This window comes from Chinchilla lanigera, unplaced genomic scaffold (assembly GCF_000276665.1).
Source record: "Chinchilla lanigera isolate Chin_1 unplaced genomic scaffold, ChiLan1.0 scaffold00013, whole genome shotgun sequence".
Lineage (NCBI taxonomy): Eukaryota > Metazoa > Chordata > Mammalia > Rodentia > Chinchillidae > Chinchilla > Chinchilla lanigera.
In genome coordinates, this window is record NW_004955414.1 from 18,790,900 (window position 1) to 18,806,223 (window position 15,324).

The following is a 15,324-nucleotide window of genomic DNA, read 5'->3' on the forward strand; positions in this document are numbered from 1 at the left end:
TCTAACTCTGAACCCCAGGATGGGAACTGAATGAGGCCCTCAGAGAACTGACTGAACCTTCAAATAATCAACCTTGCCTCCAAACCCTGCCTTCCCACCCCAGTTCTTTCCCTCTTGTCGCCTTCCCTTCCTTCCTAGCCCTGGATGGATCCATGGGGCCTGGGACAGTTGGCAGGAGCTAGAGTAGGGGCTGGGACTGACTCAGGCAGGGTGGGAAGCCTGGGGGGTGGGTTGCTGGCAGTGGACATGGAAAAGGAGGTGACAACACCAAGCTCATGAGGGAGGCCGGGGCACTCACGGGCGGCCTGGGACAGGCGCAGGTGTATTCTACAGTGCACGTGTCTCCAGCGTGGCTCAGAGGCTGGAGACGCGGCCCTGTTGGAGTAACAACTGAAGCCGGAGTCTGCGAAGACCGGGGTGGGGTGGGGTGGGGTGGGGGCAGGGTAGACCGGAGAAGGGGAGGGAGGAGGAGGAAGAGGGGGAGAGGGGATCTCTGCAGGCTTCTTTTAAGGTTGGGCTCCTGAGTGGCAGGTAAACCTGTGGTCTCTGTCACCCACTGCCCCATCTCATTCTGTCCTTCCTCACCACCACCTCTCCCTTCCTGTGGGACCTTCCTGTGGTGTCCCTTCATGTGGGCAAAGTGACATAGACTTGCATGCAGAGGGTGCCCCACCTGAGTGAGGCCTCACCTGTCTGTCCTTAGCCCTTTTGCCTATAAAGCAGCTTGATCAAACAGCACCTCCCAGCGCAATGGAAGCAAGGGCCAGAGAAAGTGAACAGGTCTCAAGGTGTGGTTCCCACAACATCTGTATCCTCTGGACGTGGGGCAGAAACGCTGGGGTTGGGGCCCAGCACTCTAGTGACTCTGGTGCATGCTAAAGTTGGAGAATCACCAGGGACACCTGTAGCCACAGTGAGTACTTGAGAAAGGTGCCTTCTCTTCCCCAAAGCCTGATTGGAACAGGACATTGACATCTGAGTTAGTCCAACTCTGACCTGGGTCTCTGTCCTGCCTCCTTCCAGATTAGGTCTCCCGGTAGTCACCAAGCCTCTTTCCTTTGTGCTCTTCTCCCTGGTCTGGCTCATCCATATCGAGAGGAGGCCTCGGAGTGCAAGACGTTAGCACACACAGCAGCTCTTCTCCGAGTATTTCAAGCACGAGTGTCTGCCAGAGGCGGCTCCTCAGGCAGGTGGCAGGCGTGGGCGGGTGGGGAAGGAGGAAAGGAGAGAGGAGGAGGAGCCACCTAGTCCTGCTTCCTTATCTTCTGCCTGGGTGCTGGGCGTGCTGGAGGGCTGTGAGGAGCTACAAAGGAAGGCTAGGGTGCTGGGCTCTGGCTAGGGTCCAAGGCTCAGACCAACGGGGCTTTGCTAGTCTGAGAGGGGGGAGTTCTGCCAGCCCTTCTAGATGGCAGCCACATGCCGGGCAGAGAGATGGACAAATTCTCCTTTGCCTTCAGAGAGAGGGTCTCATTCTTCAGGAAGATTAGAGAATGTGTATGTGGCCCACCAGAACAGGAGACAGGAAGTGGAGGAGGTGTAAGTGGCATCTGTGGCTGGCACCCTGGCTTCTCCATCAGGGCCACCTGCCTGAGCTCCCTGGTTCTACGGGTACCCACTGCGGGTCAGATGCCTTCTCCCCAAGTTCTCAGAATGACTGCTTGGAGGTTTGGGGGTGGAGTGGGCAGGACAGACAGGAGTGGGTGTGGGCAGCGAGTACACGGGAGAGAGAAGTAGAGGGGGAGGACAAGTCATCGGGAGGAAGAGAGAGGATGTGGAGGTGGCAAAACTGTTGTGACTCAGAGGCAAAATAGGAGAGCAGCGTGTGGCAGAGATGGACATTGACTGAGAGAATCGTGGGGAGAGGGAGAGCGAGCCACTCGGACTAGGAGCGCCTAGCCCAGGGGAAGGAAAGAGAAACCTAACAGAGGAGCTCCAGGGTCTTAGAGGATCTTAGAGGAACTTTCCTCCCTTTACAGAAAGGACAAGTTCCAGACTGAGAGATCCCTTCCCCATCATGCAGGGTACCCAGCAAAAGCAGAGCTGCGGTGGAATGGAATAGACAGTCTCAGTAAGCACAGTTTGAGTCTCAGGAGGAAGGTAGTTGACTTTGTGTGTGTGTGTGTGTGTGTGTGTGTGTGTGTGTGTGTGTATGCACATGTGGTATTGAGGATTGGACTTAAGGCCTTCACACTAAGCCACATTCCAGCTCTTAAAGAAAAATTTTTTTGAGACAGGGCCTCTCTAAACTGCTAAGTTGCCCAGGCTGGGCTTGAACTTGTGCTCCTCCTGCTTGAGCCTCCCAAAGTTCTGGGATTATTGGCAAGTCCCGGTAATGGCTGGCACTAACTCTTGAGTTTGATGTTATTACTTTCTTGCAGGCTAGCAAGAGGGGTGCTGTGAGCTTTCACTGCAGAGCAGAAGGTGTGGGGTGTAGGTGCCAGGCAGCAGAGAGCGAAATGGGAGGAAGGTGGAGGTGAAAAAAGACCTGGAGTCTCACGGAGATGAGACGGGAGAGCTGCTGGTGACAATGACCCTCAAGAAGGCCATCAACCCCTGTGCTGGTGGCTCCAAATGGGGCAAGGCCTCTGTTTTCATAACCTTAGGCTTTAAGGAGTTCGCAGTAATTCAGTTCAGATTCTCACTTTCTCCAGAACCTGACCTGGCCCCATTCAGAGCCCCAGCCCTGGCTTCAGAGGAGCCCTGACTCAGAAGAGATTCCTCCTTCTTGGTACCTGGGAGAAAGGCTGGGGTGTGGGAACGGCGCTGTCTACGGTGCTGATGATCCTACCTCAGACCACAGAGCAGCGGGGAGAACAGGAAAGCTCCATCCGTCCATTCCTTTACCCACCCACCTAACTACCATCCACCCACCACCCACCCACCCATCTCAGCTATTCACTCATTTTTCCACTTCCTCATCCACTGTCCACCCAGCCAGCCACCTGCCCATCAGGCACCTCTCCACCCACCCACCCTCTGTCCATCCACCCATCATCAGTGAATTAAATAAAAACCACAGGACTATATGCAGCAAAACTGGAAAGACCCACTTTCACTAATGAGAAAACCAAGGCTCAGAAGAGGAAAGGGGCGTGTTTAAGGCCACACAGAGCTTCTGTCATCAATCCGGGACAACACTGGAAGTCTCTGTTCTTTTCTATACACCAAAGACTCTCCCCTGGGGTCTGGGAAATTACTTGGTTGTTATGATGATATTCACACTGGTGTTTGTTCAAAAATCTCCAAGGCCAGGAAATGTGACCTCTTTCACCCCACTCTGAGCTCTTTGTGTGCACATGCCTAAACGCTTGTGTGTGTACTGGGTATGTGGTTGCATTTCTCTGGGTGTGCGTGTTTGTGTGAGGGTGTTTGCACATAGACATGGGTGGAGGTGCACACATGGCAATTTTGCGTTTGTGTCCCACGTGTAAACTGCTTTCTGTTCCCTCCTCCTTTTATGGTTCCTGGGGATCTAGCCCAGATTTGAGCCTGGCTCCCTACCTGTGCCTCCAGTTCAGGAATTTCTCCACTTCCTGTTTGCAGTTGCTCCCCAGCGGCTCTCTCCTCCCTTCACTAGGCAGCCACTTTGCCCTCTGAACTTGGGGCTTTGGACTTTGAGCTGTTTCCTCCTCTGAGTGGTGCAGAGGAGGTGAGGTTGCTTTGAGAACTGGGAAAGATCCGTGGAACAGGAGCAAACTGTGACGGCCCCTTTGTCTGCCAGGTCCTAGGCGGCCCATCCTAGCAGCAGTTCCTGCACTCAACATCCCCTACTCCGGGAATGGGCTTGGAGGAGGGTGAGGGGTGGATACCAAGCAGAGACCCTTAGCTGTGTCTGCATTTCGCCTACTCCAAGCCCCTCCTTGCTGCTGCCCTAACTGCCTCCAACTTTCCTATCTTGCCCCCCTCATTGTTGTTATTTTGCCCTTGGCCTAAAAAGTCACAGAAAACTGATCAATCAGAACAAAGGCCAGACAGGCAGCCACCAATTCCAGTAAAGGACAGTGAAGAGCATCCCCCAATCAATGCAAAGGGCAGGTTGCGGTGCCCACCAATCAGAAGAAAGGACAGGCTGTTCTCTCTAAGCCCCCCTGGGGTGGGAGATGGGTGCTGAGCTGGAGCCAGACAGGAGCTGGAGATCCAAGGATTTGGGTTCTGCATCTGGCTCTGTTCTGACAAGCTGGCTGAACACAGATGCATCATTGTTTCTCTCTTAGCCTCAGTTTCCTCATCTGTCAAATGGGGACACTGAGCTTTCTGAAACCTGTGGCTTTGAAAAATTTCTCCCCTAATCAGGCTTACTACATTGCCTTATGCCCTCTTCCCCAGCTTCCCCAGCACACATATGCCAGGTGTCACTGAGGGCAGAGCCTTTTAGGGGTCAGCTTGACAACCCTACCTCCAGGAAGCAATATGTCTGCTCCAGCACCATCATGGGGGGGGCTGCCCTTGGGCCCCAGTTTGGGGAGCCCAGGTCTGGGAGATTGTTTTGAGATCACCTGGAACATCAGCTCTTCCTCCTCCTTTGGCCATCAGCACTGACCTTGAAGGCCACAGTTACCTGTGTGGATGCTGTGTGAGCAGGTGTTGCTGGAGTCCTTGCCTGGGAATCCATGTACCTATGAGAGAGAATGTGTGTGTGTGTGTGTGTGTGTGTGTGTGTGTGTGTGTGTGTGTGTGTAGCGGTCTGGAGCATGCTGCGTGTCTGTGGGGATGTGGACTCTGTGGCTGGATATGTGAACTGTGAAGTGCAGTGCCGAAGGGGCGCGGGACAAACCGCTCTGTTTGGGAGTTGTATGGTTTGGAATCAGCAGCTTCTGATGTCAGAGGGCAGACATCTCTCCACAAGCAAGATGTATCTTCATCCAGGAGCACAGTGAGGGGTCAAAAGGAGGCTGGGGGGATGCCATGGCTAGTGGGAATTTGGGGAGAAAGCCCTCTGCTGCCCTCTCGTCCTGGGAACACTGGATTGAGCAGAGGTGGTGGTGGAGGAGAAAACTATAGCCAAGAAGACCCAGGGATGAAAGCCTGGATCCGGTGCAGGACTCCCTGTGGCAGTCTTTCAAATAATTGGACATCTGGCCCGTTCTTGTGCACCCTCAGGGTGGGAAGCTCACTCCCTTACTTTCTGCTGCTGGCCTCTGCCTTTGTAGCATGGCTGTGCTGGGAAGAGTGTGCTTTATTCCACTGGATTGATGAAATCCTACTTCACTCTTTTGTAACCCTGTGGGTCCTCAAGCTGTCCATGGGGACACACGCTGGATGTCTGGGAATTTGAGTTGGAGAGCGACAACACTGAGTCTGCTCTGCTGTAAGTTAAGCTGCCCTGGGTTATCCAGCTTTAGCCGCATGTAAGACCTGGCTTCCAATTCCCCCCTTACATGGATCACATCCTCTGGATGGGGCTCATCTTGTCCTTACCTGGGAAACAACGAACTGAGGATGATTGAGCCAGATGACAGAAGTGGAGGAACCAGCATCTTCCCTACTTGGATTAATCGATCTCTGTTTATATGGCCTGCAATTTCAGCATTGTTTTTACCATCCATGCTTGCAGTATGGACTTTTGCTCACACATGTTGAATTTGTGGTCTACTAAGACTCTCAACCTTCTGTCATTTTCACACGAATTTGAACTCGCTATGTAGCTCAGCCTGCCTCAAACTCGAAATCCTGCCTCAGCCTCCTGAGTGCTGGCCTTACAGGTGTGTGCTGCTATTACACCAGGCTCACTTTTCTTTCTGAACACAGATGCAGCTATCCCGCAGGGAAGACATCAGAAAGGACTTCCAAGGGCTGGGGAGAGAGCATGGCTGAGAGGATGGTGTGAGTCACGATCTTGCCTTGGCCTTGGATCCCCTGTCCCGTTACTTTTCTCTTTGATCCCCACGGCTCTGGCCGAGTTAACAGAGCGAGAAGCAGGGACCTTTGTTGTCTCTGTTCCAGCTCTCCAAGGACAAGGCCTGGTTCCGTGAGACAGTCTTCCCTTCCTCTGGCTGCTGGGATGGCCCAGCTAGGGGTTCAGGCTGCCCTGGCCCCTCGGCTATCACGTGAGACTGGGCGAGACCCCTCCCTGCTGGGGAGAATGCAGGGTCCCAACTGTAGCAAGCATTCGGCTGAGCACCGTCTTGGCTGGGCACTGTCTGAGGCACCTTTAATTTTCATTGTTTAGTGCTCAGTTTCATTTTGTCTTTACGTCAGCCCTTGAGGGTGAAAGCCACACTTGTCCCCCATTTACAGATAGAAGACTGAATCTCAGTGACTCAACCAAGGCACATACATAGTGCTAATACATACAACAAGGCTAATACATAGTGAAGCCGGCATTCAGTTTTGGGTGGGTTTTTGCTGTTTGCTCATTTTTGCTGGTTTATTTTAACGTGAAGGCTTGCGTTTTTCCTTCTTCCCCAGGGTTGTCCTCCACAAAAGGACAAAAGACTGGGTTTTACTCTGGGTTTTACCTCCTAACTTACTGTGAGACTTGGGCCAGGTCCCTGTCCCTTCTCTGAGCCTCAGTTTGAATGAGAGATGAGGGGACTTGGACTTCCTGTGGCCATAATGCTGTCTGAGTCTGAAGTTCTGAGCATTCAAGTGTTGGGGAGCCTCAGGCTTGCTTGAAAGAGGGGCTTTGTGTTCTTAGCTCTCTGAGCTACGCAACCGCCCTAGCCTACACAGCCAAAACCCTCACTGCCCTTTTCTCTCTTCCAGGATGCCTTGCTGACCCTGGGCTCTGTCATCGACACTGCGGGCCTGCGGCGGGCTGCCAAGGAGGCCCTCTCAGCCGTGCTCCCCAGAGTGGTAGGTGCCGTCCTCACCCTGCAAGTCCAGCCCTACACAGGACCTCGCTCAAAGCCAAGGGGCAGCAGAGGGTCCGGGTCTGTGTCCTGACAGGGCTTGGGGGTTAGGGGCTGCGGCTGAGCCTGGAAGCATGAATTTGCATAGGAAGCATGAATTTGCATAGGAAGCCTGCAGTGTCTGAGCCAGAAGGTTCCTAATTGTTAATGGAAAAACTGTCTCCAATAACGGGAGGGATCCGCCTAGGATAACAGGCAGTGGTGGAGTCAGGGGGGCTTTGGAATGTGTGCAGCAGGAGAGGTTGAGGGTAGGTCTGAAGAATTTCCGAGATGTCGGGGCTTGGATGTGTTAGAGGGCTCAGGCTTGATGACTGAATCTGCGTTGGGTTAAGTGTCCCACCTGGAGGCAGTAGCCTTTAGCAGTCATTAAGCATCCCTGTGTTCCATCCCAATACCATGAATGAATTTGCAATTGTGGGACAGGCAGAGGGTGGTAACCATGGCCACCTGGGCCCCAAGCGTCTAGCTGAGGGATTTGTGTCCCTTTTCAGCTGGCCCAGGTCACTCCCCAAGCTGGCTTCAGTGGCCACTGTTCATCCTTTAGCAGAAAGGCAAATAAACCAGCTCTTGAGGCCCAAAGCAGCAGGGTCTCACTTATGCCAGGTAGAAGAAGCAGAGGACTTCAGGTATCTGCCAGATGGGATCTGATCCAACCCAACAGTAGGGGTCGTGAGTTCGATTCCTGGTACCAGAAAAAAACCAAAACCAAAAAAAAAAAAAAAAAAAAAAAGACATATTTATATACTCTGGTTTCTCTTCAGATCATATAAATCTTTCACCTTTTACCAACAGTAGGAAGTCTTCCTGGAGGAGGAGATGCCCAAACTGAGTCTCTGTGGCCTTGAATGTCCTCTCCCTTAGTCTAACCACCAGCCAAGGGCAGCTTGTATGCCCGGATATGCAACCAACTCAGGATGGGACCTTCTCGCTCCAACAGAACTCATTGTCCCTGAATTTGCATGATGGATGAACCACCGGAGGCCCAGAGAGGGAGGGCACTTCCCCCAAGGTCATACAGCATGACAGGGACAAATGGGATTTGGCACCTAGGCACCCCCATTCCCTCCCCTCAGCTTTGCCTTCCCGAAACCTCCTAGAAGTTCAGCACCCAGGAGGAGGGCTAATGACTGAGCTTTATTGAGTGTGAAATTGGTAGGAAGTGGGTGGTGTACTGGCGCCCAAAAATATATACTTCCAGAGAGGGATGGGACTGAGGCAACATCTGGCACATCTGGAAAGGGAAGACAGGGGAAGCTGGCAAGTCATTGTCCAGGGACCTTCCCTGAGGACCTGGAGGCTACCCTGGGCCCAAGGAGGAGGAGGAGACTGGCTTGGTGCCCTGGGCTGGTATAGACATCCTGTACTGGAATAACCAGCCCCAGTGCCGGGGCTGGGATAACAACTGTGATCCAAGCCAGTGGGACCCTGGGACAGTGGCAATAGCGTCCTGGCCTATCTGAGAGACCTATAATGAGCTAGGAATGCCCTGACTTGAGGGAGTCCTGGCCAGATTGTGGGGTGGGGGCCTGGGATCCCAGGGAGCTGAGGGAGCTGAGGTCACTCTGCCCAGGGAGCGGGGAGCTGGGAAGGGGGCCCCCACGCCAGGAGGGAGGAGAGCTGCTGGCACCTGGCTTCCTCATCAGCACCCATTGTGCAGCCAGCCCCGCATGCAGATGTGCTGATGGGTCTGAGATGGTTCCCTCCCTCTCCCATAAACTCGGCTAATTTTAACCCAGAGGGCTGAAAGTGAGGGGGTGGGAGATGCCGGCATCCGGAAGTGAAACGAAAACCTGTTCCCCTCCACCCCTCAAGGCTCTCTGCTAAGGCTGTGTGCGTGGCCCTGGGCAGCTCTAAGCCCACTTGCCCCAAATACCCCTGGCCCTCGGGTGCTGGATGCCATGAGGGTAGATTTGCGGGGGGGATCTCTCCCCCTGAATTCTTTATTCTTGAACAGAAACCTCGACCTTCACCCCAGGAGGGTGAGGAGGCCCCAGTCCTTGCTAGGAACGCCTGCCGACCCCCTTTAGGCCTGTCATTCCCACTTGTGCCACCACTGAACTGGCTTAGTGTCTCTGGACACAGTGCTGGGGCACCTCCCGGGGACTGGCTGGGGACGGCCAAGGGCAAGGAGCGGGGTGGCAGGAGGGTGGCCCCTCACAGGCACAGGCACGGGCACTGCTTCTGCTGAGCAAGACCACACTGAGGCTGGGTCATCAGCACCTAGTAGCGTGCCACCTCCTCCTGAAGCCCTCCCTCCCTAAGGCCCTCAGAGGAGTGGGGAGGGGAGGGGAGGGCAGAGGAGAGGAGGGAAGTGGCCCCTCTGGCCTCCCGTAGAGAAAATAGCAAAACTGTGTGGCCAGGCTGTGCAGAACAGAGGTCAGGGACCCCTAAGGGGCACTGGTTCTGCTTGGAAGGAATGTGGCTTTTTGTCTAAGGGTCAGAGAGGGGAATTACTTCTGCCAAGACGTGGCCTGCAACAGAGGCCCTGGACACCTCTGGGCTTTAGGGAGGGAGGATGGTAGAGCTGAAGGTTTGACAAGCTTGAATAAGAGCGTTGCTCTCTAGGGAGTGATCCTTCCAAAATGCACACTGGCTCCTGTCCGGCTGCCTGCCCGCCCCTCTCTCCCCCAGCTCTGTTTCTAAGACCCTTTGGGTTCAGCCCTCCTTAGGCCTAGCCGGCCCCTCATGGCCCTTCTCACTGGCAGGCCCTAAATGCTTTGAGCTCTTTCCACCTCTAGGCATTCCTCACTTGGCCTGAGAACCAATTCTGGAACCCACCTACTCCCCAGTGAGTCTAATTCCCACTCAAGTATAGCTTAGATGTCACTTCCACCAGGAAGCCCTCCAGGACTCCACAGAGGATGGCTACAGTACCCTCTTTGCGCTCCTCTCTTGGCTCCAGTCATGATCACCAGTATGGGTCCCCGCAGATATGAGGAAGCCTCCTGGGCCACTCTAAGCCCCACCCTCGGTATGGCCCAAAGCAGATGCTCATACACTGTTTGCTGAATGCCAGAGGTTGAAGTCAGGTAGGGGAGTTTCCCCCAGTGGAGTGATTTGCCTAAGCCTAAGGCCTTGAAGCTTTTCCCCAGCACCTTGGAAAAGGAAAGTTGGGAGGTTTGTGGGTGATTACCTGCCCGGAACCCCTTGCAAGCAGAGCAGGTGGGTGCTCAGTTTGTGGGGGTTGAAACGCAAACCTGCACCAGAGCTCTGCTCCTGAGGGCCCATGACTACCCTCCAGACCCTTGCGCACAGGCTGGGATGGGGCGGGAGAGGCTTCTCTAGGGGGTCTCACAGGGAGTCCTTTTTGTCATAGGAGACAGTCTACACCTACCTGCTGGATGGGGAGTCCCGACTGGTGTGCGAGGACCCCCACCATGAGCTGCCACAAGAGGGGAAAGTCCGGTAAGCCATTCCCTGCACCCACACTGTCCAGCTGCACAGCCAGGATTCTCAGAGCTGGGGCACCTTCCAGGCTCACTTGATCTGAGCTTCTCTTTCCAATTTGACCCCAGTGTCTCTGCTAGAGTATGTCTTGGCCAGGTTACTGATCTCAGCATAAAAGGGAAGAAGCAATATCTCTCCTTGTGCTGGGGAAGCGGCACAAGAGAAAGTACCAACTGGTAGATTTTCTTCTCAAAGAGCCCTGAATTTCTGTGGCTGTTGAGTGGAGTCTCAGAAGGCCTGGGCTATTGTCAAATTCCAGAATGGTATGGCAGCCCCCTGTGAGGCTGGGCTTGGGACCACAGGGTGCAGGGCCTGCAGGAGTGCATGGTGCAAGCCCTCTGAATCTGAGAGCAAGAGATCAGAGGCAGCATCTTGTTGAGGGTGCTGGAGGCCTGCTGCCTGGGTTCCAATCCCAGCTCCCTGTTTATTAGCTGTGTAAATCTGGACAAATTATGAAACTTCTCTGTGCCCCATTTTTCTTGTTTGTGATTGTGATACTAACGATGATAGGGTTTATGAAGGATTAAATGCACTTAATATATGTAAAGTATCTATAAGCCTGATCCCAGTAATCCCAGCTACTCAGGAAGCTGGGGCAGAAGGATCTGAAATTTGAAGCCAGCCTGAGCAATTTAGCAAGACTCTATCAGAAAACAGAAATAAAAAGGGGTCAGGGAATAGCTCAGTGGTTAGAGTGCTTATCTACTATCTACAAGGCCCTGGGCTCAAGTTCCCAGTACCAGGAAAAAGGAAAACAAACAAAATCCATCTAGATCCATAGAGCACTATTTGGCATTATTATGGCAGCGTCTCAGAATGAGAGACTAGGATCGAGGGCTCAGAGCCCTATGGTCCCCTGAAACCTCTGAGCCCACTGAATTCTGCTTCTTCACTTTCCAGATGGGCTAATGCTGTGAGATCTTCAAGGCCACATACCAGCGGGAGGCAGAGCCAGGTCTGGTATCTCAGACCTGGGACACAGTCTCCTTGCTCCTGGCTGTTCAGGGGACAGTGAGAAGTGGGTCTTGTCCATGAGAAGGCATCAAAGGGCAATTGAGCAAAGTAGAGAGGAGGCCAGCTCCGGGAACCTACCATTGTTTTCCAAGAACTGAACAAAGGGCCATCATGGGGCCCAGGAGCACTGGGCTGGGAGCTGAGGACAAAGTGGGCTGTTCCCAGGAGAGCTCTCTGTGCCCTCAGAGGAGAGGACATGGCTTTTCCAGCTATTCCTGAGGTTGACCAACCACTCACAATTCACAGAGCCATGGAAATAATTCTGTCTGGAGATGCTGGTCTTGCGGTCCTGAGTCTGCCCTCCCCAGCACCGAGAGCCCTGGGTTCTAGGGAGAGTTCTCTCCTTGCTTCCCTATGGAAGTAGCTGGTTCCTCTCCAACAGCTCAGAGCCTGCTCGCCTCTTTTCCTGCCACTGAGTTCCCGGGGCAGGGGGAGGGTCCACTTCTCCTGGTACCTTCTCCCCTCAAGGACTATGCAAACAAAGCCAGCCTCTCCCTTCTGGCCCCCGTGTTCCTTCTACAAGGCAATGAGACAGGGCTGGAAGGCCTGTGGAATCTTAGGGAAGAAAATGCTGTAATGTCCCCTTTCTCCTTGGAGCCACCAGCCCCTCTCATCTGAATGCTAAAGAACTTTATTACCAGCTCAACTCTGCCAGGAAGGCCTTGCTGGGAGGACTTCAGTCCCATGACGCTTCTGGACAAAGAAGAAGAAGGCAATCAAAAGCGAATGTGAAAATGCAATTAGCCCAAAGCTCAGTAGACATGGGAGGTGAGGGCCTGCTGGGTACAGGTCAGAGGTTCTAGGGGGCTGGGGCAGGCTAGTGAGGAAGGAAGGGAAAAGAGGGTCAGGATGGGGCCCACAGGACTCAGGGTGAATGTTCAGGCCCAATACTCTCTCTGGAATCTCTGTCCGCCCCTGTATGGGACATCTGGGGTCTGCTGGTGAGCTTGCTTCCATCACAAGGGCTGCAGAGCCCCAGAGCTGGCTGGGGCAGAGTGCCCTGCTCTTGGGCACTCCCAGGGTAGGGGCTTGAGACCTAGATATGTGGAAGAGGGATGAGCACTGGATGGGAGTCAGACAAGTCTGCATCGTAACCCACCCCTCCCTCCCTCGCTGTATCCCACCCAAAGGGCCTGTGGGCTTAATGAGATAACGCGTGCCCAGTGCATAGCACACGGCCCGCCACCATTGCTTCTGATTGCTAGTTGCCCTCCACTTCCAAGTCCAACCAGGAGTTAATCTTGGGTACTGAGAAAATTACTCTCCTTCTGGACTCGGTCATTTTTCTGTGAAAGAGGTGGGGCTGGGCACAGGTTTCTTTTGGCGGTGACCCTGTGGCTCTCGTCCTATCAGAGGGTGGAGGCACCTGCCAGTCGGCTGAGGGGTGGGCCGAGGAAAGGGGGATTCTCCAGGAAATCCTGGAGCACTAGTGGGGCTGGCAACAGCAGAGGTGTGACATCAAAGCTGGACTGTAGAGTCAGATAAAGCCCAAAGGAAGGGGCAGAGAATAGGCCAAGGGTGGTATTGGGAAGGGACAAGCAGGTGTGAGGGGCCCCCTCGGTCTCCCAGCCCTACCTGCCCTGCCCCGCACCGTCACCCAGTAGGCTCTCCCCTGCCTGCTTCATCTCCCGAGAGGCTTGGCTCTTCTGCGTTCTGGAGGTGCTCCTGCTGTTTGCTCTCCATAGGATTTTCCCCAGCCTCACCTCAACCTCAGCCAATCCTACTGTCCTCGTCCACCATGGCGCTGCCAGAGGCCACTTCCAAAAGCCTGCTCCCTGGTCCCCTGGCGCTGAGAGAGAGCCAGTCTTGAGAAGAGGCATCTGGACCTAGTGGCTTCCCCAGGGGTGGGTCCAAGAAGGTTTCCTGGGCTTTGGGAATGAGGAGAGCTGTGATCCCAGAACAAACCCATGCTTACCTCTCTATGCCTTGGTCTACCCTTCTGTGAAATGACAAGGGTGGATATTCTGATGTCAAAGGCTGGTTCTGAATTCTAGGGGGCCCAAGGGGGTGGAGCGGAGAGGATCCTGGAAGGCTTCGCCTCTCTCTTCTTGATGCCCCTACCACAATCTGATCTCCCAGCCTATTTCAGTCCCCAACCTGCTGTTTTTCTCTTCTTACTGTGTCTCCCGCCGTCCTAAAGCCTCTGATTCCCCAATGCTAAGCTCAGGAAGGTACCCCAGAGCTCTGCTCTCCCAGCCCAGACTGGGTGTCTGCCTCCCCTACCCTCCGGGGTCCCAGGGCCCAGCCTTGAGAAATTGCTTCCCCAGGCCTGACCTGGTCTCCTCTCTCTGCAGAATCTGTCTGACACTGTGGTTTGTCTTGGAGAACACAGGAGATTTTCTGTTCCCTTCTTTGTATTCTCATATTCTGGGGGGATAGCAGAGGAGAATAAAAAAGTCTAATTCCTGGTCTGGATCACAATTTGTGTTCAAGAAAGAGATGAAAGGTCAGAGAGAGGTGGATGCCCAGGGAGATGGGGAGGGGGTGCTCGGTGAGAGGCAAGGAGATTAGCAAGGAGCGAAGGCTCAGGGAGGTGGTGGCGGGGGGTGGGGGATTGAGGATCGGTGAGGAGGATGGTGCCAGAGATGAGATGGAGCCCAGCGGGGTACAGGGCTCAGTACAGGGCTTGGACACTCAGGCTGGGGCTTAGGGGGCGTGCAGCTCAGTGAGCGCGCTGCTAAAGGTCAGGTTTAAGGAGAAAGGGCCTCATTAGGGATGAGGATCAGGGAGAGATGCAAGGGTTTGGAGAGGGGGGTGACCTGGGCACCCAGCCCTTTCCAGGCGATCTTAGCAATAGCGCGCCTTTCCCTTGATTCTTTTTCCATTAAACAAATAGTTGTTAAAGGGATGGAGCTCATAAAAATCCACACCCATTCCTCCTCTACTCTTGCCCATCTGTCTTCACAGTAGGGCAGACCATGACCACCCTGGCACCCAGGGCTGAGTCACTGGCCTTCAGCCTGGACAGCTGGCCCTGGGTGTGGATTGCCACCCCCTCAGCCCCCAGCATCAACCTAGAAGGTGGGGCAGTGGCGGGGGGAGGGAGGGAGGTAGGAGCTGGGGTGGAAGCCAGTAAGGGTTCTGAGGCAAGGGGCAAGCCATGGGGGCTCTGATCATTAGGAAAGCCCCTCCCTCATGGTGGGAGACCCTGCCGCACACCTCCTCCCCTCTTGTAGTCTGTGGGACTCTCTGAAGCTTCCAGGAGGTCAGCTGTCCTGGGAAGGGTGCAGCTGAGGAAAGGGGCTCGTACTGGGGACAGGGTGAGGTGACAGTGCCTGGCACAGCCCTGCCTGGGGCTGTGGTCCGTGCAGGACTTGAAGAAGGCAGGCTGCAGAGCAAGGAGCAAAGGCCTTCGGAAAGTTGCGGATTTTCGGAGGGCCCAGTACTTGAGGAGGACCTGGGCCCAGTCAAGGGTGATCTTTCCCAGCCTGGCCTCTCCTTGTCCAGGGCCACTAAGACAATGGGGCCTTCACCGTGACCAGATTTCCTCTCCAGTGAGAACTTTACCCAGTAGCCTGCATGATGGTCTGAAATCAAACTTGGCTGCTACCTTCCCTAGCTCCAATCCCTCCTAGGGCTCCCACTGGCCTCGAGGTCAAGCAGTTCCTTAGGGCCCTGGCCTCTGCCTACTTTGCCTCCTGCTGTCCAGCACAGCAACCTCCTGTGGCTGGATCTTCCCACACATTTGCATTCTTCTCATCATTGAGCCTTTGCGCTTGCAGTTCCCTCTGCCTGCACATCCCTTCCTATCTGTCTAGACAGTAGTCCTTCAGCACTCTGCTCATGAGGCCTCTCCTCTAGGAAGCCTTCTCTGACCCCAGTCCCATCCTGCCCCTCAGTGGGCTAGGGCCTCCTCTTCCTCCCTTTGCTGGAGTCCTTGTCTCCTGACTCAAGTGTGGATCTGTCTGTCAGCCTCCACATGATGCTGGGCTCCCCGAGTCAGGCCTGGGTCTCACTCCTCTTCAGCTCTGCCCTCAGTACCGAACTGACCCAGAAGGCGCCCAGTCTCATC

General features: G+C 54.5%; 1 protein-coding gene and 1 long non-coding RNA gene across 3 annotated transcripts in view; one reads left to right on the top strand and one right to left on the bottom strand.

The window, feature by feature from the left end:
- The window catches only part of Pde2a (phosphodiesterase 2A, cGMP-stimulated), a gene marked incomplete at its 5' end in the record, with an annotated part of 61,127 nt that overhangs the window by 25,309 nt on the left and 20,494 nt on the right, over positions 1 to 15,324 (top strand). The window contains 2 exon segments of the mRNA XM_013512066.1: positions 6,706 to 6,795; positions 10,168 to 10,256. Of these exon segments, the coding sequence (XP_013367520.1) occupies positions 6,706 to 6,795; positions 10,168 to 10,256 (179 nt within the window).
- Positions 11,716 to 13,220, bottom strand: LOC102023460. Of its 2 annotated transcripts, XR_001233177.1 has the most exons (3): positions 13,016 to 13,220; positions 11,951 to 12,005; positions 11,716 to 11,867 (listed from the first exon to the last, which is right to left on the bottom strand). It is a non-coding gene; the product is annotated as an uncharacterized LOC102023460 (long non-coding RNA). The 2 variants fall into 2 exon arrangements; XR_001233176.1 differs by lacking the exon at positions 11,716 to 11,867 and having other exon boundaries at positions 11,928 to 12,005.